Source organism: Myotis myotis, unplaced genomic scaffold, assembly GCF_014108235.1.
Source record: "Myotis myotis isolate mMyoMyo1 unplaced genomic scaffold, mMyoMyo1.p scaffold_m19_p_11, whole genome shotgun sequence".
Classification (NCBI taxonomy): Eukaryota; Metazoa; Chordata; class Mammalia; order Chiroptera; family Vespertilionidae; genus Myotis; species Myotis myotis.
The window spans coordinates 28293623-28320961 of NW_023416315.1; the positions used below are offsets into that span (position 1 = coordinate 28293623).

General features: G+C 39.3%; 1 protein-coding gene and 1 long non-coding RNA gene across 3 annotated transcripts in view; one reads left to right on the top strand and one right to left on the bottom strand.

The window, feature by feature from the left end:
- AHR (aryl hydrocarbon receptor) overlaps positions 1–10583 on the bottom strand; it is a 41022-nt gene extending 30439 nt beyond the window's left edge. Inside the window, exon 1 of the mRNA XM_036327983.1 lies at positions 10444–10583. Coding sequence (XP_036183876.1) covers positions 10444–10508 — 65 coding nt within the window. The 5' untranslated portion in view covers positions 10509–10583. The remainder of the gene's footprint in view (positions 1–10443) is intronic.
- Positions 10584–10699: 116 nt separating this feature from the next.
- Positions 10700–27339, top strand: part of LOC118666155 — a 29268-nt gene continuing 12628 nt past the window's right edge. The window contains exons 1-2 of one of the 2 annotated variants that reach the window (XR_004970871.1): positions 10700–10822; positions 22584–22751. This is a non-coding gene — a long non-coding RNA (uncharacterized LOC118666155). Of the gene's footprint in view, positions 10823–13793; positions 14028–22583; positions 22752–27339 lie in introns of those variants that run through there. The other variant, XR_004970872.1, reaches the window with a different exon arrangement.

Genomic DNA, 27339 nt, shown 5'->3' on the forward strand with positions numbered 1-27339 from the left:
GTTCTTATAACAAACACCTGTTTTCCAGTGTTATTGAGAAAACAAAAACATTTTTGACAGTTCAAATGATAGTATCTTTAAAAAGCAGAAATTGATTTGAGTAGTGCTATTAATTTGATGCAATCAAAACATTTCTAGATAATTTATTCTCAATATTATATGTGAATTAGTAATACTTTATGCAAAAGATAAAAAGTACAAAATTTTAACATTTTTACATTGTCCCTAACATGTCATTTCTTCAGAACCTGCCTATTTCTATTTTTTTCTATTATAGTTCAAATTATTTCTACAAAAAAAGATTAACTGGTAAAATGGCATACATACAAAATAAGTCAGAACTATCTCCAGACTGTTTATGTAACCATATAATTAAATGCTGACTGTTTCTCTATGTATTTATTTTCCCTTAATCACATTGCATTTATAATCAAACTGAAGTCACACCTAGTTACTACATTTCTCTAATTAATCAACTGAATTGCAATTTTTACCTACAATGCCTGTGTACCTCCTTGAGTAATTCTCTATAGATCAATCACTTGTTATTTCTTTGCACCTGTCATGTCCTTGGCAGGTCAGAAAAACACTCTTCTACATATTTCAAAAGTGTTATGGGAGCTAAGTATCGGAACAACTACCTGAAAAAAAGATTTTTACAGAAAAGGTGGTATATGAGATGGATCTTGAAAGATGAACCGGATTTCAGGAGGAGACATGACTGGGGAAGGGTGAGCTGCGAGAAGTCCCCTGTCTGACCTGTGAAGCATAGGGCGCGAGAGAGAAGGGGGAAGTTCGTTGTGGTTCCTTATGAAGTGGGGGTCCTCTTCCCCGCTGGATGCTGCTGGAGGTGGTTCTTAACAATAGCCCCAGAAAAAGAATTTTCTGAGACCTGCACGGGAGAACGAGTGATTTTTATTTGCATGGGATTAAATCCCTGTGTTTCTCAAGTCCCATTTCCCTGAGTCCCGTCACAGAAGCGCAGGTGGGGTTTCAGTAAAGCTAGGAGCAAAGCCAGTGTCCAGAGCTTCCTTTCCCTGTTGGAGCGGGGGTCCAGTTCAGCATCAGGCCAGTTACAGTCCATTAGTCCGCTGTGTGTGCGAATGCAGGGAAGCAGGAGCAAAAGAGCCCCACACACCCAGAATCACAGGAGTCCCAACAAAGCCAAGTGCATAAGAGGTCAAACTCCCCTGTTTAGGGGGCTATGTACCCCGAATCTTCCTGCCCCTAGAGTGGCCACGCCCATTTTGGCCCATGATCTGACAACACCTCCGCTAGTCCCCCAACTTTTCTGGGCATGCAACTATCTTCCCTTTGTCCACTCCCCTTCCCCCAATGTTTTGCAGGGAACATGCCTATAAAGTCTGGCCTTCCCCCTGTTTCTTTCCTGTTATTAGTATCAGTTGGGGCCACATTCTTTCACCAAATATTGACTATCCACCATGTGGCGCAAACAGAATACTCAGCATAAACAAAACCCACTAAAGCTCCTGTTCCCATGAAGCTTACATTCCAGTGGGAGGAAACATACAAAAACTTGTAACTTTTCTGGCTTTCAGTGTTAAGAAGAAAAATAAAGCAAGGTAAGGAACTAAGGAATGACAGGGTGCTGGTTTTGACAGCTAGTGAAGTTTCAGCACAGACATGAAGACAACAAAGAATGAACCATGTGGGTGTCTGATGAAAAAAACGTTCAAGTAAGAGGACTCAGCAACTCTCCTCACAGAAATGGCAACCAAATTGGACTTTGGCATCTGGCGTCATCTTGAGCTTTCAGCTAGGATTGGCATGCCCTGTCTAGTGTTTTTATTTTACTAAACTGACTCTGGTGACAGTGAGGACAGAATGCTCGGCAGACCCCTCTGAGCACTTCTTTCTAAAATATAACCCCAGGTCATTCCTCTTATTTAACCCTTTCAGTAACTCCACACAGTCCACATTCCTTAGCCTAACAAAGTGCTTCTTGATCTTTCTATGGCCTCTAACTGTTCCTCTGGCCCCACTGTTTCCAGCTAAAGCCTTCCTTGTCCATTATATGCCAGAGCTAAGAAATGACTTGCAGTTGCCAGTATGTACTTTAGTGCTTTCATAGTGCTACTCCCCTGCTGTCGCACCAGCTTCAAAGCCCTGCTCAATTAGGTCACTTCTGTAAGGTCTTCCCCTACCTACTCACAATGGATCTCTCCTGTACTACTTCAGCACCTTATGCATCTTACGCAAATGTCTTACACAACCATTCCATTAAGGAATATTCAGTGCAGATAACATTTCCCATAAATTAAAAATCAAATCCAGCCCTGCACTCTTGGTAGCTTTCCAGTAAGATTATGAAACACTGGGGAGAAAAGAGTAAAACAAACATTGAAGCAAGACACTCCGATATGACACAGGGACAAATTACAACAGTAAAAGAGAGACTTAGAGGTAGTCTTCCCAGTAGTATTGCTGCCTATCTTATGCTGGCTCTTTGCAGTATTCAACCCTGAACTAGATGAGACTGATTCTTTATACAATGCAAACTTGTCCACAACTCTATCGTAGTATTATGCACGTAATGGAAAATTTACCATGAGTTCACATTTCCTAAATCAAGCTTTCTGTAACCTATATTGCATATACTTGTTTGTTGCTCTTGCTATGAAAACTTAACCATTTCTGTAATCCCAATGCTCAGGATTGACACAGAGTGAACTCTCAATTAATGTTTGCTGATCAGAAATGTGCAGAAAAGAAATGACAGGAGCCTGACTGAAGGCAGTAATAGTGAGGATAGTAAGTATAGACTGCCTTGAGATATTTAAGCACAGCACTTTGTGTCTATCATAAAGCTGGGTACATAGCCAGACTCAGATGTTCACTGAATTAAACTCACTTGCTGACCAATTTAAGTGTAGGAGGTAAGGGAGAGGAAAACGTTGAGTAGGGAAAGGGCAAATGACTAGAGTCTGTAACTTAGGATAACAACTATATTTCCCAATGTAAGGTATATCAAACAAAGAGAAGAGAGACTTGAGCACACACCTCAGTAATACCAAATTTAGATGTAAGGTGGAGGAAGAGATGCAGGCAAAGATGAAGGGGGAGGAATGATAAGACCAAAAGGCAAAGAAACAGGGTAGACTATTTTGGAGACTACAGAACAAAGTTAAATGCACAGAGGAATTAAATAAGTTAAAGACTGAAAAGTACCCACTAGACTTGGCATCTCCAATCCAATGTTGTTAAAGCTAAAGTAACAGCTATAGCATACTTTTCCACGGATTCTGTGAGAAATATTCAGAACTATTTTGTGAAATATTTCGTACTTATCTATACATACTAAAGATGCACAGAATAATAAAAAATAAAAATCTTATATCAATTACACTTGACTTGGGTTATGCTGGTAATTTTACTTTTGCTTTGTCTTTAAACCTATGCCAAATTATGCTGCCAAGTGTCTATTTAAATAAAAGACTATCTCTGAAATATAAATAAATGTCCCAGTAAGATTGGATTTCAGAAGTCAGCTGAAATAGACTGTAAGATGTTGCTCAGGCAAAGGAAAAAATGTATTATTTTTTCAACCTGAACCTCAAAAATCTTGTCCCAACCTGTAACCAAAATTGTTGTGAAAGCAAGACTCCAGCTGACTGCATGCCATGCCTCTGTCTTAGAAGCCTGCACGCTATAAGTACTGGTGGTGACAGGCCCAATGGCATGCCCGATGCCAGTTTGAATGTTATCTTTAAAGCCTTAATTTTTCACATCCCAGTCTAAAATGTCTGTTAGGCTCATCACTTGTGCTCAGTGTTTGAAACGAAGTTGAAAAACTTAGCAACCCGGTTAAAGTTACTGTAATTGTATTTATATTTTTAAATGATATTTATCATAAAGTCTCAAATGACAGGCAAAGATATTGCTTCAGTTATCCTACGAGAATAAAGGGACATTTTCTAACAAGAGATTACCTATCACAGCACTGAGTATGGTTTATCAGCTTTTTCCTCTAGGTGATTTACTCCACCCCCACTGCTTCAGGCTACACACCAATAACTTGTTTATCGTTATTTCCAGCCCCCGTACCTGGATGCTCTGTCATTCCTATTTCCCAGAACTTAGGCATTCCTTCTCTGCATCTACTATGATACTACTCTCCATCCAACAGGTAGGAAATCGACGTTTTACTCAGTGAATCTCACTACCATACCAACCACATCCAGTTAAGCCCAACTTTTAAACTTATCCTTTCTTCATTTCCTCCCCATGGTTTCAGTACATAATTACTGATCTCTGAATATAAATTCTAAATGTTTATAGTCATAAATTACATGCTTAATATAATACTGGAAAGGTGATCTGTGGCACAAATAACATTAAATTCCATTGTTAGGCTGAATACACCTGGATATTTTGCTTCCTCCTATGAGGCAAAAAAAGTTTGCAACTTCTGAGAATCCTGGCTGGATGTCATCTGCAGTGAGTCAGAATTCTATGGCCACTCTCCTGCTGCTGGCTCTACATTTGTGATGGTTAGTCCCTTTTCCTCTTTTTTACTTATGGAGAGGCAATGAGGTACAAACAACATATAATCTCTAGCACAGACTTGAACAGTGAAAACCTGGAATATGAAATATGTCTTAGAAATCACTGTTACTCGCATGATCCTGAAAAAAATGATTAAGAATGTTCCCTTTCTCCTCCTGTATGAATATACTTTTTAAAATATTTTCTTTTAAACCCACATAAAATGAACCTACTATCCCCAAATCACTAAAACATTACTAAAAAAGTCTTAAGTAGTGGTCAATTGTTAAGGGAGTGAATCACTCTCCAATACGTACTAGAAATCTCTGGTAGATACAAACACAAAAAAACAGGCCTATCTTTAAGAAGCTTATCTTTTGTACTAGGAGGAGATTCATTCTACAACAGGCTAAACCTAGATGCAAATAAATATAAAGATGGAAAATAGGTAGAAGATATCAATGACAACAGAGAACAAGAAGGAAAGTGTAATCATAGTACATTACTTAGCTGAGCAGTAAACAATGCTTACAGTTTTAAAAATTATGAAATGCTGAAAGTAGATTTAATCTAAAATAGTGATAACATTATATTGGGAGGCTGAAAAACGGTGAAGGAGAGGAAATAGCACTAATTATCTTGTCATAATGAATGTCAAGTGATCATATCAAGCATGTTTACTGAAGACAGCATATATAATATTGAATATTGAATACAATATTGCATGTATTATTTAATAGAAATATTTTTAAGTAGATCAAAAAGCAAGAAAGGAGCAAACTGAACATGACTAAAATATATAATACAAAACAAATCAATATGTAAAGTACATCTCAAGTAGAAAAACCTTCAAACACACACTACCACTACTCCACACATACACAATCCCAACATTAAGTTCAACTAGCTACCCCATCATTTTTTGTCTATGGAAAGTCAATTGTCAAAATTAACATTTTTAGGCAAAAATGCAAGGACAGATTACCAATGGGGATGTAAACATTTTGCAAAGCAATTTGGCACTATGTCTCAGAGCATAATATTTGGCTCAGTCTTAAAAGTATGCATACCTTTGCACCCCCAACCTCCATTTTTGGGAATTTTTCCTAAGGAGATAACTAAGAATTTGCATAGAAATTCACATAACTCAAAGGAATTCTCTGAAAAACTAGTTAAAATATTTATAAGTTGGAAAAAACAGAACTTCCCCCTAAAAAAGAAAAATAGTTAAATTATAAAACACTAAGAGAACAGAGCACTAACAGCCATTGAAAGCAATGTTTTAAGGGAGAGAGGAGGGAGCAAGTCAGTAAGATAAGAAAAGACACTCAGAGGGAAGGATATGAATACATATATGGATTTAAGTACGGAAATCTTAGTGTGAAGTTGGTAAAAACGAGTTTTGGGATCTGGTATTTAAACTCAGCTTTTCCACTTCCTACCTGACAATTTTGAATCTGAACCTCAGGTCCCTGTCTATAAAACTGAAATATTACCTTTTCATAATACTATTATAAACCTAAAAAAAGTACTAGTATACAAAACACAGTGCATGCTTGTATCATAGTAAATGCTAAGAAACAGTCATTTTTTTGTTCTATTAAACCACTATATAGATAAAATCAACTTTACAGAAGTATGGAAGTAAAAAAGTACTGTTGTTAAAGATTTGCAAGTAATTGTCTTAATTATTTACATCAATAAGCATATACTATGTAAGTCTATTCACCAGTGAAGTAGCACATTTGAACCATACCCAGAATTGAGAACGTAATCATATACTGCCTCTTACCGTTTCACAGGAGAACTGATTGTTCTGGGATAATGTAAGCTAAAATTATTTAAAGAATAGAATTATGTTTCTGTTTAATTTATATCTTTAGCTGTCTTTACACTTTATAAAATGATTTTGTTCTGCTAATTTTAGTTGTGAGAGTGGCATTTTAGTTTTAGGTTTTGACTAGCCTGCGACGTTGGTCAAGAATTAGCCCAAATCTATAAAAACAAAAAAAATAGACCTATCTTTTAGTTTAGACCTAGTACTCTTTCCATTTATATCTCACTGTTTCCTCTTCCTGACATTTTTATAAATGTTACTGATAACTAAGCATTTTCACTTACTTATTTTATAGTTCCAATATGTAAGAGCCTCTATAGCCACTATGTAAAAGCTATCTAAATAAAGCCATTTGAAAGAAAACTTATGGTGGAGAAAAAATTATGTTACGGAAAAGACATCCTTTTATTTTAGAGGCTACTTGGAAAATGGTATCATACTACATTTGTATGAAACATTTTCAGGAAAACATTGCATAATTTTATTTAGCTAAGGAGGTATTATCTAAGTGAGGTTCCTGGGATTTACATAAAATGAACAGCAACTTAGAACAAGCAGCAAGGAAGACAATGCTTTTGTTTTATAGTAACAGTACAAATATGTTAACAAAGTGCAAATGATCAGCTAAGGCTCACAAGTCATTTCCAGTTCTTGATGGCTGGTTTATTCACCACTACTGCTGATAGCACTTCTAAGGGTAGAAGTCATTTACTCAGCACTCCTTTTGCCAAGTCGGTACCAAAAATAATACAATAGTAAGTGGAATACCACTAAAACTTTATCTGTATTAATAAAATTTCAAAAATACAGAACTATATCCAAAGTTATTATCACTAGGGAAAAACAGATTCTATTTAATGGTACAGATTCTATTTCATTTATCTCCAGGAGGCAACATAAACAAACAGATAAAACGTTATCATCTCCAAAAAAAATGAAACAAGAACAAAATTTAAGTAATTTTTTTTTTGAGGAGGGTTGTTAAGTATGGAACAACATTTTAAGGAAAGTTATAGTAGAATCTATGCCTAAGGTTATCGTGAAAATGTCTTTCTGAAGGTAGGGAGGAACATGGATCAGATGGAAGGCTGCTTCAGATCCTTTAATTTCCTAACTTTAATTACTCAGAAAAGAAAGGAAACATTTACTGAGCATCTACTATGTACAACATATTTCAGTGGGATTAAAATAAACACATCTAGGATGCATTTCCTACAATAAAGATAAATTTCAATTGCCACTAGAGGGAGTTATCTTGTTTAATTAATTCAATTGAAGATTGGAAGAACTTCAGGTTAAAATTGTCACATTTAATTCCAAATTTTTATGGAATTGTATATTTAAATGGGCATCTTATCATCATTTCTATATGTATGCTATAACATCTTTTCTCTTTAATTAAAATGGCTTTCACTTAAAGGATCAACGTTAAATCTTAATAGCATTTTCAGCTCAAACAAGATGTATTTTTCTGACAATGTTACATATTTTTAACTTCATTAGCTACAAACTATTAATTTAACTAAAAAAATATTAAACTTAATATTAGGTTTAATGGCTGCATTCCTAAAATGAACTTTGATTAACTGCATTATAAAGCTAACCATTTTTCATTCTGGTTAAAAATAATTTATAAACAATTTCACATGATTCTATAAATGTCAACACTATCAACACTAAGCTTTTCTTATGGAGCAATGCAGTGACATTTTAAGGCATTTATATGACTAGAAGTAATGCATGGTGCTCAATAAAGATCTGACAAACATATACTAACTAAATAAGGGTAATGTGGAAATGCATTAGCCAACACTGTATTACAAGAGACCATCAAATACAAATATAGTAAAGTCTTAGAACGTATATTAAAATATTAATATACATTAATAAAGTAGAAGGTACATCTACTTTAAAGTAGAAGGTACATCTTACATAAATAAAAGGAAAATGTAACGTTTAAAAGGAAAATCATTAATAAAAGGTTAATTAAAAGTCAGAATGTTAAACTTTATAATAAATACAAAAATAAGGCATCTGACTTTTTTAAAAAGTCATCTAGGTCCTTATGTAACACACTGACATGAACTCAGTAACTTAAAAATCCATTAGGGAGATCTTCAAGTTTTATGGCTACACACATAAAGCCCATAATACATACACTGTGGGGCCTTGACTTACGAGTTTAATTCGTTCGGAGAGGGAGCTCGTTAAGGAGCTTGTTAACTCAAATTACTCTATCAACTCAATGCAAAAAATCGGCCGAGAGACAGCTGGTATTTCAAAAAACTCGTTAGTCGGGACACTCGTAAGTTAAGGCCCCACTGTATTATAATTTATTTTAATTGTACAATAGCTACATAAAACAGACATTTGCAATGCCTCTCAATTTTTCCCAAGAACAAAGTCAAACTAGACAAATACATTTCCATACAAGAAATCACTCCAGCCCTAACTGGTTTGGCTCAGTGGATAGAGCGTCGGCCTACCGACTGAAGGGTCCCAGGTTCGATTCCGGTCAAGGGCATGTACCTTGGTTGTGGGCACATCCCCAGTAGGGGGTGTGCAGGAGGCAGCTGATCAATGCTTCCTTCTCATAGATGTTTCTAACTCTCTATCCCTCTCCCTTCTTCTCTGTAAAAAATCAATAAAACATTTTTTAAATGTTTAAAAAAAAAGAAATCACTCCACAAAATGCAAGTTAGTAAATCAATGTCACAGAACTGCTGAGAGAAAATTGCTGACTCGGCAGTATTCCTAATGTCAGACACACTTCAGGCTAACACTTTCAAGTTATAATCTCTCTCTCTCTCTCTCTCTCTCTCTCTCTCTCTCTCTCTGTATATATATATGTATATATATGTATATATATGTGTGTGTGTATATATATCCTCTGTTAATGTCAAATCTAGATCTGAAGAACTATGATCTTCAGATTAAAATTCTGAAAGAAAAATAAAACTCCAGAATAATGAAACTTTTAATCAGTGGTTTTAAATATAAATCTTAAACTGTTTTACTGATTTGAATTTGTGACCTAAATTAAGTTTTAAACAAAGTGCATAACATACTTCTAATTGGCTCTGAATCAACTTTGTGTTCTTAAAATTGTTTATGAAAATTTGAAAAATGTAAAGCAAAGTTAACTCAGAGACAATAGGAATAAACACGTACATACAGCCAACTCACAAAAGTAAATGTCTCAAACATGTATTTTTCTGAAAAAAATTTTTTTTCAAGTATTTGCCATCTCACACAAATATCCCACCAAAACAAACAAACAAAAAAATCTGTTTGTAATCACTCTATTAGAATTGACAAAACTTTGGAGTAGGGGAAAGGGGATTAGAGAAAGTTACCAAGATTGAAAACGTCTGTTTCACTAATTTCCAGTTTCAAATCTGTTACTTTTACAGAACCTACAACTACCGCAAAACTGATAAACTCTCCAAAAAAAAAAAAAAAAGTAGCTCAAAAAACAATTCCCCCACTGTTACTTCCCCACTACATTCACTCCTACCTGCTACCATCGCTATACAATTCATGGATAGGATCACGCTGAGCGCTACAAAACTACTTCCAAACAGTAAGAGCCGGCAGAAGGCCGGTGGCCGGAGCCCAGAAAGGACCCCGGAGGCACCCAGCCCCTCGCGCAGGTGGCGCGCCTTTAGCTCCGCGCAACACCTGCCCTGTCCGGCCACGAATGAGAATCATGGCCGTCCTCGACTCTGCCCTAAGAGGACGTTAAAGAGCAGAAGGGGATTCCAGGCGGGTTTACATTAGCTAATCCACCAGCCCCACAGGCAGAGCAGAGCTGTCAACAAATTAGGACCACAGGAGAGAAAACAGCTGCAAGTGGGTGGGGGTGTGCGCGGGTGCCTGGGACCTGGGGACCGGGGCCGCTCTGCAAATGCCACGATTAAAAAGGGCAAAACCCAAGGCCTGAGTGTCTCCCCCGGGCCCCGAATCTCGATTCCCCTGGGTCAGGATTGGACCTAATCCCCAGACCGCCCGGATTTGGGGGCGGAGGGCGGGCGCCTCCCGCATCCGCGGGCCCGAGCGCCCAGCCCCCGCGGCGAAGACGCGCTCGGACCGACACTCACGTTTTCTGCACGGGCTTGCGCCGCTTGCGGCTGGCGTAGGTGATGTTGGCGCTGCTGCCGTTCATGGTGCCCAGCCGCCCGCGATTCCTCTCTGGGCACGGGCACGGGCACCGACCGCCCGGTCTCCGGGACCCGCGGCGGCTGGGACGGCGGCGGCGGCGGGCCCGGCTCCACGAAGCCGCGCTCGCTCCACCTGCGTCCTCCCGGGCGGTGGGGAGGCGCCGCGTCGTCCGAGCCGCGGCTCCCGCAGCCCCGCGCGTCCAGGTGCGCTGCCTGGGCCTGGCGCCCGCGGTGGGGGGGCGGCGACGGGCGGAGACCGGTGGGCGAGGCGGCGCAGGTGCCGTCTACACCGGCGGAGGCGGCGCGGCGTTGCCCACAGGTGAGGCGGCCTGGGGGAGGGAGGAGTCTGCGCCGCGGGTTTGGAATCCCAGCCTGGGTCGCGCGCGGGGGTGCCGCGCCCCGTGACCGTGACCGTCGCCTCGGCCCCTTGGGTGAGGGAGGCGCCGCCGCACGACTCCGGGGGCTTCCCCAATCCTGAGTGCTTCGCGCCGGTGGAGCTGGGGCTCCGGCCGCCACTCCCTGTGCCACTGGCTTCCGCTCGGCTGCGCAGCTGCCCCGGGTCCGAGCTGGTGGTCCAGGGCACGCTCCCGGGGACGGACGTCAAGTGGAGCCTCCCGGCGCTGCCTCGCACCGCCGCGCGCGCCTGCCGAATCGCTGAAGCGCCCCCGACCCCTCTCTGGCCACGCCCAGTACCGTATAGCCCCGCCCCGTCCGGCTTGACCACGCCCCAAAGCGCCTTAAGGGCCCCCACCTTCCCCATACGTGATGACGTAAGACGTAACGGCGGCCTCTAGTCGCCATGCTCTTGAGGTCAAGGGGTGGCTTCTGTGGTCACAGTTCAACCCTGGAAAAGGTGTAATCACAAATTGTGCGTAGCCGAACTCTTTGTAGCTAGGCGATCTAAGAGATAGACGTGCCAAAGACGAGCTTAAGGACAGACGTGCCAAAGGGTGAGCTTAACTTCACCTACAGGAGAGGCAGTGACTCACCTCTACTTTAGGCTAAGAATTCATTGCAGTGAGCCGGCAGGTAACCAGAGGGGAAGGCTTTAGAAGGCCACAGAGTTGGAATCTAAAAGCTAGGAGTTTCCTTGGCTTTTTGTATGTGTTTGTTTGTTTTTGGTCTCTATACTTCATAACTGCTTTCCCCCAGCCAGATTCGCTTTTGCTATTCATAGTCAGATTTCAACTGGGCTGAAAGGAAGGAAGCAAGAAGAGGGAAGCGGGGGACACTGGGAGATAGTAAGTAGTCTGCTATAGCTGGACAGAGGGGCTGGAAGGGACGTCCAGCAATGTTAGGGTCAAATCATAAGGCCTTGATAGAGGGCCTAGGTTTTATTCCCTACGCAACAGAAGCTTTTCAAAGATGTCTAGCAGGAAAGTGACATTCTGTCACTCTGGGAAAGAAAGTGAAAACTGGATGACAGGAAACGAAGACTGGTTGCAGAGAGAGTAGTTAGGGATTTGTTGACATAATGCAGGTGTAAGTCCATGGGAGTGGCAGTGGAATGGGCAAAAGATAGAAAAGAATAAGGTCATAGAGGAAGAGAGAGCTATCTTAAAAGACTCCAAGATTCCTGACTCTCTGTGCTGTTAACCGAGATAGTGAACACAGAGGAGTATGTTCGCTTGTCAGGAGCTAAAGGGCATCCAGGTTAAGATGTCTGGGTGACATTTCACACCATGTCCATTCCTAAATTTTAAAATGTATAAGCCATTCCCACCTGGTATGTCTTGTTTATCTCAAATTCTGTGTATCAATAAATTAAATTCATTGTCTTTAGCTGAAACTTTTTCATTGGCTCTGCCATTCTCCTGATCAGCCCATGAATCATCTTCAGTTCCCCTACAACTTACATCTAAATATTCCAGCAAATACTAGACATTTTGTTCTTTGCGATATTCATCATTTATCTCCCTCTGCCTTATTCTTCAATAATATTAGAGAGAACATGCCCAGCTAAATGCCATACCATTTGGGATTCCTGGCCTGAAACTATCCCCTCTACTCATTAAATCAAGAGACGTTTTGGGTGGTAACTCCCAATGTGCCAGGAATTGTGCTAGGACTGTGGAGACAATGGTGAATAAAAACAGAAAGTGACATTGCTCGTGGTGAATGCCATGGAGAAGTACATGACTCAATATGATTTCCTAGTAGATAGGTTTGACTTACTCATTGAGGTGAAAAGAGACTTTTCCCCAAAACTGATGATTAAGCTGAGTTTTGAAGGATAAAGTCAGCGTAGCTAGAAGACAGAGGGGAAGAGCTTTCCAAGCCAGTGAAACAGTAAAGCGATGTCCCTTTAAGGCAGGAGGCTAGCAGGTATAAGGGACTAAAACATGATCAGGGGAGAAGGGCACAAATGATAATACTTGTGTTTCAAAAAAAAAATACCATATTGTGCGAAGAGCAGTTTAAAGAGGGAGGAGCAGAGTAGAATGGATGGAAGTAATAATCCTTAGAAAACTATTTATACTAGCCCAGCCAAGAGGTGGCAATTACTGATGCTGAGGTGGAGGTGATTGTGGAGATAAAGAAAACTAAATAGATTCCAAAGGTATTTGGGAGGTCTTGGAAAACGGAGCAGATAGATGATAGTGAAGAGAGAGGCAGGTGTCAAAAACGTAAGTTTTTTGGACTATGTGTCTGGTTATGTGATAATGGAATGTACTGGTGAGAAATTATTAATTCAGCTTTTGATTTCTTACCTATGAGACATCTAAGAGAAGATGTCAAGTAGACCACAGCACATACAGGTTTGTAACTCAAAGAAGGTGTATAAGCTGGAGACAGATTCAGAAGTCATTTACATTTAGGTAGCAAGAGCATCGAAGTTATAGGGTGTGAATATATACTAAAAAAGAAAGACTGGGCCTCCAAAGAACTTTAATATGTTATATCTAATCTGTGGATAGGAGATAATGCATTACTTTTTGTTGGTCCTGCAAAACCAACAAAAGAGAGTTGCTAGATTGGTAACAGGAGAATAAGGGGGCTACTGTGGCGTAGTGGACAAGATAGAGAAATGTCAGGAGTGGTTAACAGTATTGAATGCTGTTGAGAGGTTCCAATAAAATGAGAACTGAAAATACATGTTTTGACTTTTCAACATGGAGTCATTGGTGACTTTTGTGACTCTATGTTGGTGGGTGAATGGACCTGCAATTCAGATAGAACTAGAGATGAAATGATGTTGGCAAACACAATTTCTCTTTTGAAACTTTGGCTGTGAAAGAGAGGGACCTAAAATGGTAGCTAGGGGGCGTAAAGAGTTAATTTTTATTTTTTTATTTTTTTTAGTGGGTGATCTACTTAAGCAGTTGAGAGAGAGGAGAGAAATTGAGATTTGCCATGTAAGGAAGACAGGAGGGATTGGTGCCAAAGCACAAACAGGAAATCAGGACTTTAGTAGGTTACATAACGCAGAAATAGGTCATCTACTGCTCCACTCTTCAAAGTGGTCCACAACTTCTCTGGATGTCCTTCCCAAGCCAGAGTCTAACTTTAACAAGATCTCCCAGGTGAGTCAAATGTACATCAAGTTTGAGGAGCATTGCTGTACAGAAGCTGAGGATAAGGAAGGTGGTGGGTGAAATGTATAGGCTGGGAATTTAGGATCAGAAAGACAAAGTTGTTGTGATGGGGGCGGGGGGCAAGTATTATAGAAAGAAACAGGTGTGTTTTATGGTTGATGGGTTTGTTTTATATTTTAACTTTGCAAACTATAAAGTAAAGGGGATCTGGGAGTGGTAACAGGGAACCAGGTGGACATCAACACTATGTCGTGGATGTGTGATGAGAGAAAATAATTAGGCACCATTTGGGAGAACGTCCCAAATGTTAGGCCAATGATCGCCTCAGAGAGCCAGCTTTCAGTGTAAGGCAAAGGATGGAGCAACTTCCCAAAGACGACAGTGCCTACAGGGGAGTTCAGTGTTTATGGAGTAGCAAGCCCACAAACACTGGGAAACAATGGTAGTATTAGACACATTCCTACCCTCTTAGAGCTTACATTCCAATGGGAGACGCAAGAATTAAGTAGTTATGCAAATGAATGCATAATTGTAACTGTGATAAGTGCTAGACAATGAGTACTCTAAGAATAGAACAGGTGAATTTGACTTGGTTAGGGGAGGTTGGCCTGAACGAGCTTGGGCAGAATTCTGAAGCATGGGTAGGCATTTTTATTTAAGTAGAGTTGGGAGGAAATGGTATTGCATGCAGATAGAACATTTATCACAATTTTTATCTCTTCAATCCTGTAGCTCCTTACCCCAGGCCCTCAGAATGATCTATTTCACTCATATTCTTTTACATACTAGATTCACACATTATAATTATAGTCAACTAGAGGCCCAATGCACGAAATTAGTGCAAGGCCTTGGCCCCAGCCCCTGCCCGCAGCTGCTGTGGCCCCCGCCCACTGCGACTTTGTCTGGAAGGAAGGATGTCTGGAAGGACATTTGGTCTAATTAGCATATTACCCTTTTATTATTATAGGTATTTTAGGGAATGCTTTACAAAGTGTGTACTGAGGCACTCCAAAGGTGCCACAGCCAACACCAAGGGGCATCATCGTGGGACATTTAAATTTTTCAAGGGCAACCCAATGATATCCGCTAAAAATGATGCAAGTCATTAGCTCCAGGTAGTTCAAAGAAGCTCACCATTGAATCATACCCATTGATGACATCACACCTTTGTGAGGCTGGGTTTTTGTAAGTTGCTATTATAAAACACAAGGATCATAGAGCAGGAAACAAGGGTAGTGGTTTCCAATCCAATTCCAGGTTCTGAGAAGTTATAAAGTGCCAACCAGACATGCATATCCTGTTAAGAATGAAATAAACTTTCAAAAAATGTATGTGTATTATTTTTTTTAAACAGCTACTAAGTTGTAAGAATAGACATATCGCTGAAACTGGTTTGGCTCAGTGGATAGAGCGTCGGCCTGTGGACTGAAGGGTCCTAGGTTCGATTCCGGTCAAGGGCATGTACCTGGGTTGCGGGCACATCCCTGGTGGGAGATGTGCAGGAGGCAGCTGATTGATGTTTCTCTCTCATCCATGTTTCTAACTATCTCTCTCCCTTCCTCTCTGTAAAAAATCAATAATATATATATATATATATAAAAAAAGAATAGACATATATAATAAGTTTGGACATAACTAGTTAGTGAGTAGTGCTGATTTGTGTTTCTTTCAGCATGCCACACCATGGAAAATTACTGGAACACTAAAAGTGCCATGAGCTGGAAAAGTTTGGGGATGTTTGGTATAGCTAACCCCTTCATTCTGCTTTTTGCTTGCTGGACCCTTTTTATTATAAATGTGAAATTTGATTATAAGAAACGTTACAAAGAAGCTTTATGTTTCACATACTAAGATAAAGTGATTTATTAACCATTTCATCAAATAATATATACATGTATAAAATTTTTGTACATATAAAAGCCTTTTAGCTTTATCTATATATAGGTATTTAGGATCTACATAACAATATTTATTTTATGCATTTTAAATCATGATGAAGAAGAAACTAAAGTAAAGTTCAAATACATTTATATTAAAGAAATATTTAAAAAGAAAGTTGGGCTGGTGTGGCCTCAGTGAATAAAATTACATTAACATAATATGAAAGACTTAAGGACAAGTACATTATTGTGACACTGATTTGAAAACTATAATTTAGATCTGTTCAACTTCAAGAGGCTAGCACATTCTTATGCACATTAAAAAATAAAAACGTGTTCTTGAAAATGTTTAACTTGAATTTTCACAATTGTAGACAGTGGGGCTTAACTTTGTTGTACATCAGCTGGGAGCTTTAAAAAATACTGATGCCTTCCAGAGACCTTGATGTAATTGATATAGGGTGTGGCCTGGGTATTAGGATTTTGGGGGGGTATTATACTGTGGTCATATAGGAGAAAAATTCTTATTTTCAGGAAATGCATGCTGCAACATTTAAATGTGAAATATCCTGGTACTGGTAACTTAAGAATGGTCTAGCAAAAGATACACACACACACACACACACACACACACACACACACACGTATATTTATACATTCATACACAATTGTGAAGGGTTTTCAAGTATTTATTGTATTATTCTTTCAACTTTTCCGTATGTTGACATTTTTCCCAATAAAAAGAGAAAACAATAAGAGTGAAAACAAATCGCCATTTACCCTCAAGTTTAAAAATTCAGAGACAACATCATTATCTGAAGCCTGATAACTGTTTCACTGAGAGGTGGGGCCAGGTCTGGTATATTAATCACCCAGTGCTTACATAAGATAAAGCTTTAGAATTTGCTCTAACCCTTGGGATTCCAGGAAACAGATGGATGATGAGTGAAAGACAACTCAAATGAGATTTCTGCACTCCTCCAGGTTAAAAACAAACTTAGAAGCCCAAACCCTCATTTTCAGCATCTGTGGCTGAAGAATGTATGTGTAGATAGTTGTGCATTTTAAAAATATAGCTGGTTTATACTAACCACAAATTATTCACTTTGTTGTAGTCACCAGTCAGTTATATAGACTAAAATGCTAAGTTTCTAATACCTTATAAATATTTTTACTTATTCTTAAAACTGTAAATTTGAAATATTTTCTTTATCAGCTTGCTTGCATATAATATACTCCTTGACTTGTGGTAAAATTTTATAATGCATCCATAACCAGTATTTATATCTGTAAATCATACATGCTAAAGCAGTAGCTTTTTAAAATCTTGGGGAAAATGTTCAGTTAAATCTGTTCACATCAATGCTATGCAAAACAAATATAGTAAGTAAGGGTCTCAGGACACTCCTTACTTAAACTCTATACAAAGCATTGGGAAAATCTGCCATTACCTGATTGGTAAGTTGGTAATGATAAAGGAGATCTGGTTACATAATTAATCAAGGGGATGTAGCTGAGGGTGGAGTGTCCTGTTCTCCACCCTTCCCTCCTAAGGCAGGGTGGAAGAATTTCCCTTGTAAAACTTTAAACTTTATTTGAGCCTCTTTCCTGCCTGAACATAGATTGACTTCCCATCTGCCTTTATAGCCAAGGAGTCCTGATGGAAATGCGTTAGAAGGATTCGATTTATTCCCAGTTTTTGGACCAATTTCTTACATTCTTTCAGTCCCTGCTTTGGGTTGAATCCATTCTGATTATCTCAGTCTATAAATAAAAAATCAGATAAAGTAGATGTGCTTCTGGAAAAAAAAAAGCATGGAAATCAAATAATTATTTTGGAGTACATGGGCATTGAAAGAAGTACTAAACAGATTATTTTATAATATAAATAGTTCAGGGTTTTATAATGTATTTTCCATATTTATTTATTTATTTAAACTAAGATGTTATGAGCACACAGATTTATGCCAAAGTTTAACATGATCTTTTAAAGCCGGTCACCACCACTACCACCACATCCACCACCAAAAAAAAAAACCCCAAAAAACCCAACACAAAAAACCCCCACACAAAACAAAAAACACACACACCAAAAAACAAAACAGAGTCAGCATACACTTATATTAAGAAAAACACCAATCTGAATCTTGCTAGAGTGCTTTAGATTGTATATAAAGAGAATTTTCATTCTTCTATTTTTCTTTTATGTATGTTTAAAATTCAAGAGGATTTGACATCCCAGCTCTTTCCTTTTTTATGATTAGCAGAACACAAATTGAAATAATAATAAAGCACAAATGTTTCCATATTGGAAGGTTCTATCCAGCAGAAAGAAAGCCACTAATGCAGTCTCTAATAATGTCCTTCCCCCCTTTGAATAAGAAGGTTTGTGTTCTGACATTAAATGGATTAAGCAGCAAGCCTGCTGAGAAAAATACTCAAAGGTATTAAACCCTTGCAGTGTTGGTTTAACTGTAAGTACTGTAAAATAAGATTAAGTCTGAGTTTGGAAGAAGAACTAGATTTGACATAAGACTAAAAGGTAACAGTATTCACAGATGCCTGAATTAATGGTTCAGTGAAAAATATAATTAGCACAAGATTTGAAAATATGTCTCCTTTGGCAAATGTCTTCTGAGAGTAATCAGTGCTATAGACTGATGTAGTGGAAAGAGCACTGGGCAAGGGGCCAACATCTAGGAATTCAAGTTTGTTGCTCTAGCACTCGCTAGTTCTATGACCTTGGATAAGAAATTTCTACTCTCTGAGTGACAGTGTGGTGGATGTGGCCAACTGGCAACCATTCTCCTCTATAGAGTGTACATTTCTGCACTGCAGAAGCTGGGAAGCTAAAAACTGCATTTCCTAGATTCCTGTGCTATTAAAGTTGCAGATGCAAATTAGGTTCAACCAATTGGATGCACTTGCTGAGATTTGGAAAGCAAAAGTCAAGTGGAGGTCATCTTCCTGCTGCCTGCATTGTTTTCTGCTAATAAGTGTGATTGTGAAGATACCAGTTTTATGTGACAGGTTCCAGCATCCGACTTCAAGGGTTTTGAGAGGCTATTGTGGTGGCAGCAGCATTTTTTTTTCAGATCCCTTGACAGGACAGTAGTAACTTCTGGATTCCTCACCTTTCTGACTTAGTAGTTCCCAATAGGTCATTTCTGCAGTGTTCTGTCCTCGACTCTCACCCTAGAACCTCAATCTCTGCCTTTCCAATTATTTTTTAAGCTTTTAATTTTCTCTATGAACTTTCTGTCTACTTAAAGTACCTGGAGCTTATTCTGTTTCCTGTAGTGAACCCTAGGTGACACACACATGTGCAAATTTTATCCACACCTCACAGGTTTGAATAAAATTGAGAAGACCAAACCCAACTATCTAAGTATATTTAATATTGTTTCCTCTTTTTTTGAAAGATGGGCATTCCTGATACAAGCAGCTATCAAAATCGCCTCATGGTATTTTCTTGTCATTAATTTTATTCAGATAATAATGGTCTAAACACATTTGTAATGTACTGGTTCTGTTGGGCAAATAACCCAGAAAAAGCAATTGCATATTCAATAGGTATGTAGATATTCCAAATCTCTTGTTCCCAAAAATTACCATGAGTTAACAGTGACACTTTTTAAAAATATGTTTCTATTGATCTTTAGAGAGAGAGAGGAAGGGAGAGGGATAGAGAGATAGAAACATTGATGAGAGAGAGACATCATCAATCAAGCTGCCTCTTGCACATCACCTACAGAGGATTGAGCCCACAACCTGACCATGTACCCTCATCAGGAATCAAACCAGTGACCTCTGGGTTCATGGGTGGACACTCAACCACTGAGATACACCAGCTGGGTGATACCTTTCTTGTAATTAAAATGAATAGTTATCACTTCAATTTTATATTTCCTTAATATTCCTTTTTTTATGATGGCAATAATTAGAAGCATTAAGGCAAATTCTATAAGGAAATTGACAGATAAACATAGCTCCATGTCTGTCAAGATTTTGAATAGATTTGGAAAAATTTTGCTTTGTGTTCTCTGAGCTCATACTTTCTAAAGGAATAAAATAATCCTTTCTAATCATCTTTTGTCTTTTTTTTCTTTTTCAGAAACACTTGTTAGATCTGTGGAGCCAAGAGACTTTTTGCCTTTAAACCCGCCCACATGCCCAACCCCCATTAGGGAGCCAAAGCTCTTCAGATCAGTTATTTCTGACGAGGCTTCTCTGCTCTCTGGTTTCAGCCTGGCTCCTGACTGTCTCCATTTATGTTTGTGTCTTCTTCTGTGCCCTTTCGACTTGTGCTGAGTCCTGTTCTGCTTCTCCTAAAAGAACTTGTTCCACTGGCTTTTCTTCCTTGAGAATTTTTTTTCTAGTTTTGGGCCCTTAGAACTTAAATTCATTTGAGCCCCAACTATGATAAACACCTTTTAGTTCTCCTGGGGAGGAGAATTCAGAAAACGAGATTTACACTGAGACCCCATTACTTTCTAACATAATTTTAAATATTGGACAGAATAAACTATATCGAATTTTCTAGTAGTCTGTGGATAAAAACTTATTTATTTACTTGCACATATATAAATAAACCCTACTTTCATAATTTCATCTATAATTTCTTTATAGAAAAATTCTAACCTTAATATAATAGTTCCTAGTTTTCAGACTTACCTCAAATTTCCCCATCCCATCTGAAATGCTACTACAAGTTTTGTTCTGAAAATACTTTGTTCTGAATACACTAGAGGCCCTGTGCATGAAATTCATGCACAGGCTGGGGGTCCCCTCAGCCCAGCCTGCACACTCTCCAATCTGGGATCCCTCGGGGGGTGTCTGATTGCCAGTTTAGGCCCAGGGATCGGGCCTAAACCGGCAGTCAGGCATCCCTCTCACAATCCAGGACCACTGGCTCCTAACTGCTCACCTGCCTGCCTGCCTGCCTGATCACCCCTCACTAACTCCCCTGCCAGCCTGATCACCCCTAACCACCTCTGCCTGCTGGCCTGATTGCTCCTAACTGCCCCCCCTGCTGGCCTGGTCACACCCAACCACCCCCCCACCAGCCTGGTTGCCCCTAACTGCCCTCCCCCCCGCCAGCCTGGTTGCCCCTTACTGCCCCCCCCCCCCCCGCTGGCCTGGTCGCTCCCATCTGCCCCCTCTTGCTGGCCTGGACACCCCACGCAGCCTGCTGTTCAGTCATTTGGTTGTCTCTCACTAACCCCTATGCCGGCCTTGTCACCCACACAGCCTGCTGTTCAGTTGTCTGTCCGGTTGTTTCTGCCGTGACGGCCCCTATTTTTTTGATATATTAGGATATGCCACTTCCCTTCTCAAGAACATATAATTGCTTCTTGTCCATTAAATCAATTTGAAATAGCTATCCTAAGATACCCCATCAACTAATTTAACTTTACTTTCTAATTGTATCTTCCCCATTACATAACACATGCCTCCACTTCAATCAGACCAATTAGAGAGAAAAGGAGAAAGAGAGAGAGAGAGAGAGAGAGAGAGAGAGAGTAAGAGAGAGAGAGAGAGACATCTGTGTGAGAGAGAATATCCATCAGTTGCCTTCCAGGAATAGAACTTGCAACCTTTTGGCCTACAGGACAATGCTCCAACCAACTGAACCACCATCCAGGGCCATGCCAATTTTCTTATGACTTCTTGAATATGTCAAATTCATACTTCCCTCTTCATCCTCATGTTTAATTGAAAAACCTACTCTCTACTTACTCCAATTGAACCCATCAATCCCAAAAAGTACTTGCTTGTTCCATAAGTTCTTCATATTAACATGTCTTATATTATTTATAATTTTTTCACTAATGATCCATATTTCCCATGAAATTGAAGAATATGCTGGTGAAATATTAAGTACTTAATATGTGTTGAATTAATATTGAACATTTTATTGTTGGTGTTAAATATCCTAAAACTTACATTCATGTTATGTTTAATTGTTGGTTCAGTCACTCACAGGTTTTCTCAGCTACAATGTCCCACTTTTCAGATGTCAATAACAAGTTTGGTATGTTACTTGTCCTTCAAGATGAACTATGTAATTTAGTTTTCATGCTGAAGCCAGATCATTTCACTAATGGCACAGTATACTATTCATTTGATAGTCATATAGGATGCATACTTGCAACAAATAAATACTGAGAAGTGGAAACAGCATAAAGAAGAAGACATGATTTTTGCCTTTTCACATCCAGAAAACCTACAGGGTATGCAGGGTGAGGGGAGTGACCAGGAAATCACCAGGGAGTATGATGAGTCTGAGGGGTATGGTAAGTACAAGATACTCTGAAAGCACATACAGAGGACACCTAATCTAAACTCAGGGGTTCCGAAGGGACAGGCTGATCCCTGAAGAGTAGGCATTACTCCAGCAAACAAGGCTTGAGAAGGTCAGAGGAACCCTGGGTATGATCTGAAAGCAGTGAATACAGGGAAAGTTAATTAAATTTCTTAAAATTTCACTGGCATATTTAGTTCAGATTCAGATTTTCTAAGATTCCAGTTCACATCTTAAAATCTAACAAAATTACCTCAAACCAAAAGGACATGCTGGGTATATTTTTTAAATGATATTTCATAAGTAATTATTATTCCTAAAATATTTGCAAGGGGAAAACTATTTTTCATCCTATCTTAGGTCACATTCCTAAGAGCTTTCACAGAGGGAGTGTGCTCAGGAGAAGGGATGTGAGAAGTAGGAGAGGACAGGACAAGGAGCTAACCAGGAGTGTGGCTGCAGCGGGACCCCCCTTCAGCCAGTGACTCGGGAGCATGAATTGAATCACAGAGCTGGTCCCACCTTGAGGTAAGAAGTCTGGCTGCTATTAGGGTGGGCATGATGGAGGATAATCTCCAGGATGCGGAGGCTGTGGCTTCCACAGGGCACAGGAAATTTTTAAGGAAAAGGGGAAGCAGTGAGCCACGCAAGCCAACATTCAGCGCTTCAGGGGCATGGGTGCAGCTGGGTGTAGCAGCTGGTAAAGGGGATCTGTTTGTCTCGTCAATCCTCACCTGAGGATATTTTCCCATTGATTTTTAGAGAGAGTGGAAGGGAGAGGGAGAGACACAGAAAGAGAAACATCAATGTGAGAGACACATCGATTGGTTGCCTCCCACACACGCCCTGGTGGGATTGAGCCTGCACTGAGGTACATGCCCTTGACCAGAAATCAAACCTGGGATCCTTCAGTCCATCGGCTGACGCTGTATCCACTGAGCCAAACTGGGTAGGCTATTATGGATATTTTTAAGAGGCACAAACAGCTCAATGCAATGTAATACAAAGTGCACTAATGAGGAAAATGCTGAGAAAGTGGGTATTTGTCTTACATAAGCTCTGTAGATGGCTTTTAATTAAAAAAAGTTTTAACACATTTGCATTTACTTTCCATATAGCTTATGTCAACTGCAATTATTTTTAATTTTCAAAAATGAATAAAATCTATATTTCCAATTTAATCCATTTTTATAAAAAATGATAATTAGTATTTATTGAATAATAGCCCTGTGCATTTTACATACTTTTATTTAGTCTTACAATCCTGTGAAACAGGTACCTTTTTAAAAAATTGAAATACAATTCACCACTTAAAAGCCTATGAGTGGTTTTTAGTGTATTCACGAGGTTATGAAACCATCAATATTATCTAATTCCAGAACATTTACAGCACCCCGAAAAGAAACCCTATATTCATTAGCAGTCAATCTCCATTCCCCCTCTTGCCAGCTCTTACAAAACTATTCATCTACTTTCTCCCTCTGAAGATCTGTCTATTCTGGCCATTTCATATAAATGGGATTGGGTTTAACTTCTTTTATTTAGCATAATGTTTTCATCCACGTTGTAGCATTGATCAGTATTTCATTCCACTCATCAGTTGATGGACAGATGGATTTTTTTAACTTTCTGGCTAATTTGAACAATGCTACTATGAACATTCATGTACAAGTTCTTGTGTGGACACATGTTTTCATTTCTCTTGGGTCTATATCTAGAAGTAAAATTGCTGGGTGTATGCTAACTATGTTTTACAAGAGACTACACCGTTTACATTCCCATTAGCAATGTATGAGGGTTCCAACTTCTCCATACCCTTGTCAACACCTTAGTGTTCTTTTTACCATAGGCATCATAGGAGATATGAAGCGATATTTCATTGTGGTTTTGATTTTCATTTCCTTAATGAATAATGATGTTCAGTATCTTTTCATGTGTTTATTGGCTATTTGTATATCTTCTTTGGATAAATTATATTCAAATTCTTTGCCCATGTTTATTGTTGTATTGAGAGTTCTTTATATATTTTGACTATTAGACTCTAATCAGATACAGGATTTCCAAATATTCGCTTCCATTCTGTGGGTCTTTCTTAATAGTGTCCTTTGATGCACAAAAGTTTTTAATTTTGTTGAAGTCCAATTGGTCAACTTTTTCTGTTTGTGCTTTTGGTGTCATATCTAAGAAGCCATGGCCAAATCCAAAGTCATAAAGATTTGGCCTATATTTTCTTGTAAGAATTTTATAGTTTTAGTTATTACATTTATGTATTTGGTTCACTTAAAGTTAATTTTTGTGCATGATGTGTGGTAAGGGTCCAACTGCATTCTTTTGCATCTGGATATCCAGGTATCCCAGGATCTTTGTTGAAAAGATTATTCTTTCCCCCATTGAATTGTGTTGCACCCTCCCTCCAATATTAATCATTTTCATCTTCTTTTTAAACAGTTTCATGAATCCTCTCATATCACTTCCAAGCCTCCTCTAATTTTTTTATTTTGACATAGCTGAAGTGTTATTTCTTGCACAATACAACTCTTATACCAAGTTAGGAAATATTACTTACTCACATCCCCTTATAACAACTAATTTTCTCTTCAGATTTGTATCAGCTTGTCAAAGAGTTAGAGGCAAACTTCATGAAAATAATATAATAAGTGTGAATAATTTTTTTTGTAATTCTCATTTTGTGGAGCATTTACATAATATTATTTAAAGTATATATGTGTGTAGGGAAAATGGCCATATTAAAGGTATATGCTGTTGAGGTTTCGTCTATACAGAGATGATCAATTTCCTGAGCAGATAAAGATGAAATATTATTCATTATATAATCGTTTATTGAGTACCTGCCACTGCACTATCATCACTGATGCTAGAAAAACTAACAGCTCCTCTTCTCAAGGGACTTACCTAGGAATGGAGAAAGATCAGTAAATCTATGATTACTTACATTCAAGCCCTGTGGCGGGAGCATGTGTTACAGGAGAACAGGGAGCAACTAATTTAGATCTTGCAAATAAAATAAGTTCTTCTAAAAAATGAGTTACATGATAATACATAACATCTTTTGACCCATGTTTCTCAACATGGTGAAGTACAGGGGATCCCCACCCTTTATTCCTTGCTTCTCTGCCCTAAACCACTGAAAGGCAGCATTTCTGGGACAGTCTGCTCTGTAGATACAAACTCTGTATACCCTTGGGGTGTCCCAAAACCAAATTAGGAAAGAGGTTAGGAAGGAAGAGAGTTTGCAAGCTGTTCTGCTGCAGAGGTAAAGCCATGTTCTCCCACTGATTTATCTAGCAGTTTCCCCAACAGTTCGAGGCTCGCCCAGCCTCCATAGCAGCTTTCCACAGAACACATGCTCAGGGGGCAACTAGGGAATGATACAGGGCACAGAGGCCTCTTACATCTCTAATAGTCTCAGTTAGACTCTGGGATACAAAATAAAAAATGTGATGGATTATATAGTCAAAATACAAAATTGTTTATAAATTCGGCATTTGTAGAACAAAAACAAATTGGGAATCATGTGTCTTTTAAAAAATATATTTTGAGAAAAACATTTGCCCATACCAGTTACTACACTCCAAACCAACAGATGACACATATAACCTGAAGCTAATAAAACTGATGACAGATATATCTATTTGAGACTATGGGCTGTGACTCCCAGACAGCTGGAGAATGATTTACTGGAACAGTTGCTAAATACAGTAGCTGCCTTGATCAACATTACAACAATTGGCAATAACTGTGTCCATAGCAGAGCGTGAGCTCAGGAAACTGGCAATGCCACATCTCAAAGCTAGATCTGTCAAGGGTGCCTATGATGTTAGAGCAAATAAATGTCAACCTGAAAATTCATCTGTGTGACAGCTAACCCTGGAACTGACCAATTCTCTTTAAACAGATCTGTAATTTTGCAATAGGTACTGAATTGAAAGTATAAAAAGGATATTTAAAAAAAAATCTCTTCAGTCTTAACGGATATTCAATTCAACATTTATTTATTTATTTATTTATTTATTTATTTATTTATTTATTTTTGTGAGAACCTTACATTTCCTAGACATTTGCTTGAAGATAAGAGGTTCAAGATTTATGAGATGAAAAGACACTTGGATAATATGCAGACCTTCCAAGAGAAGAATGCTATACTAATTAAAGACAAACATGCAAATTGACCGTACTTTTGCTATGCCTCAAGCCACGCCCACCAGCCAATCAGAGCGACTATATGGAAATTAACCCAACCAAGATGGCGGCGGGCAGTCACGGAGCTGGAGCAAGCAGGAGGCTTGGTTGCCCCAGTGATGGAGGAAGCCAAGGTTCCCTGCCTGCCGCGGCCCAGCTCTGAGCTCCACTGAAAGCAACAAAGTTTCAATTATAGAAGGTAAACAAACCCCAGATACCTGCTTTCAGCCAGCCGTGGCCACAGAGCTGGAGCGAGCAGGAGAGGGTTGCCCCTGGCGATGGAGGAAGCCAAGCTTTCCGCAGGCCTCCGCTAAAGGCAACAAAGTTTCAATTATAGAAGGTAAATAAATCCCAGAATTAAAAAAGAAAAAAGAAAAAAAGGAGAGGCTGGGAGCTTACGTTGCCAGGGTGCTTGGCCAGCCTGAAAACTGCCCTCAGCCCCTCACCCAGGCTGGCCAAACCTCCATGGGGTGAGGGTCCCCACTGGGGTGGACATCCTCCAAGGGGTCCCACACTGTAAGAGGTCATGGGCCGGGCTGAGGGCCTCCCGGAGTGCACAAATTTTTGGGCACCGGGCCTCTAGTAAGAAATAAATACAGAGAAAATAAACAAGAATGCTAGAATTTAGGCATTAATGTTAGCATTGTTCCTCATTCTATTGTTCTACCTACTATGATGCTACTGCTCTTAGCACTAGCTAAGGATCAAACTAGTGGTTCTTCTCTCACCTCAACTTTTCTCTCTTCAAGAATTTAGCTCTCATTGTTTAAGCACCTGTTAAACAATGAGAGCTAAATTCTGTTCTTTTTCATCTATTTTTTAAGTAGAATCGAATCAGAAGGCTACATACTTAATAAGACTCAAAAGGCAGATCTCCCCTGTGACTAGTTCAGATGTGCTTGAGGACCCATGCATT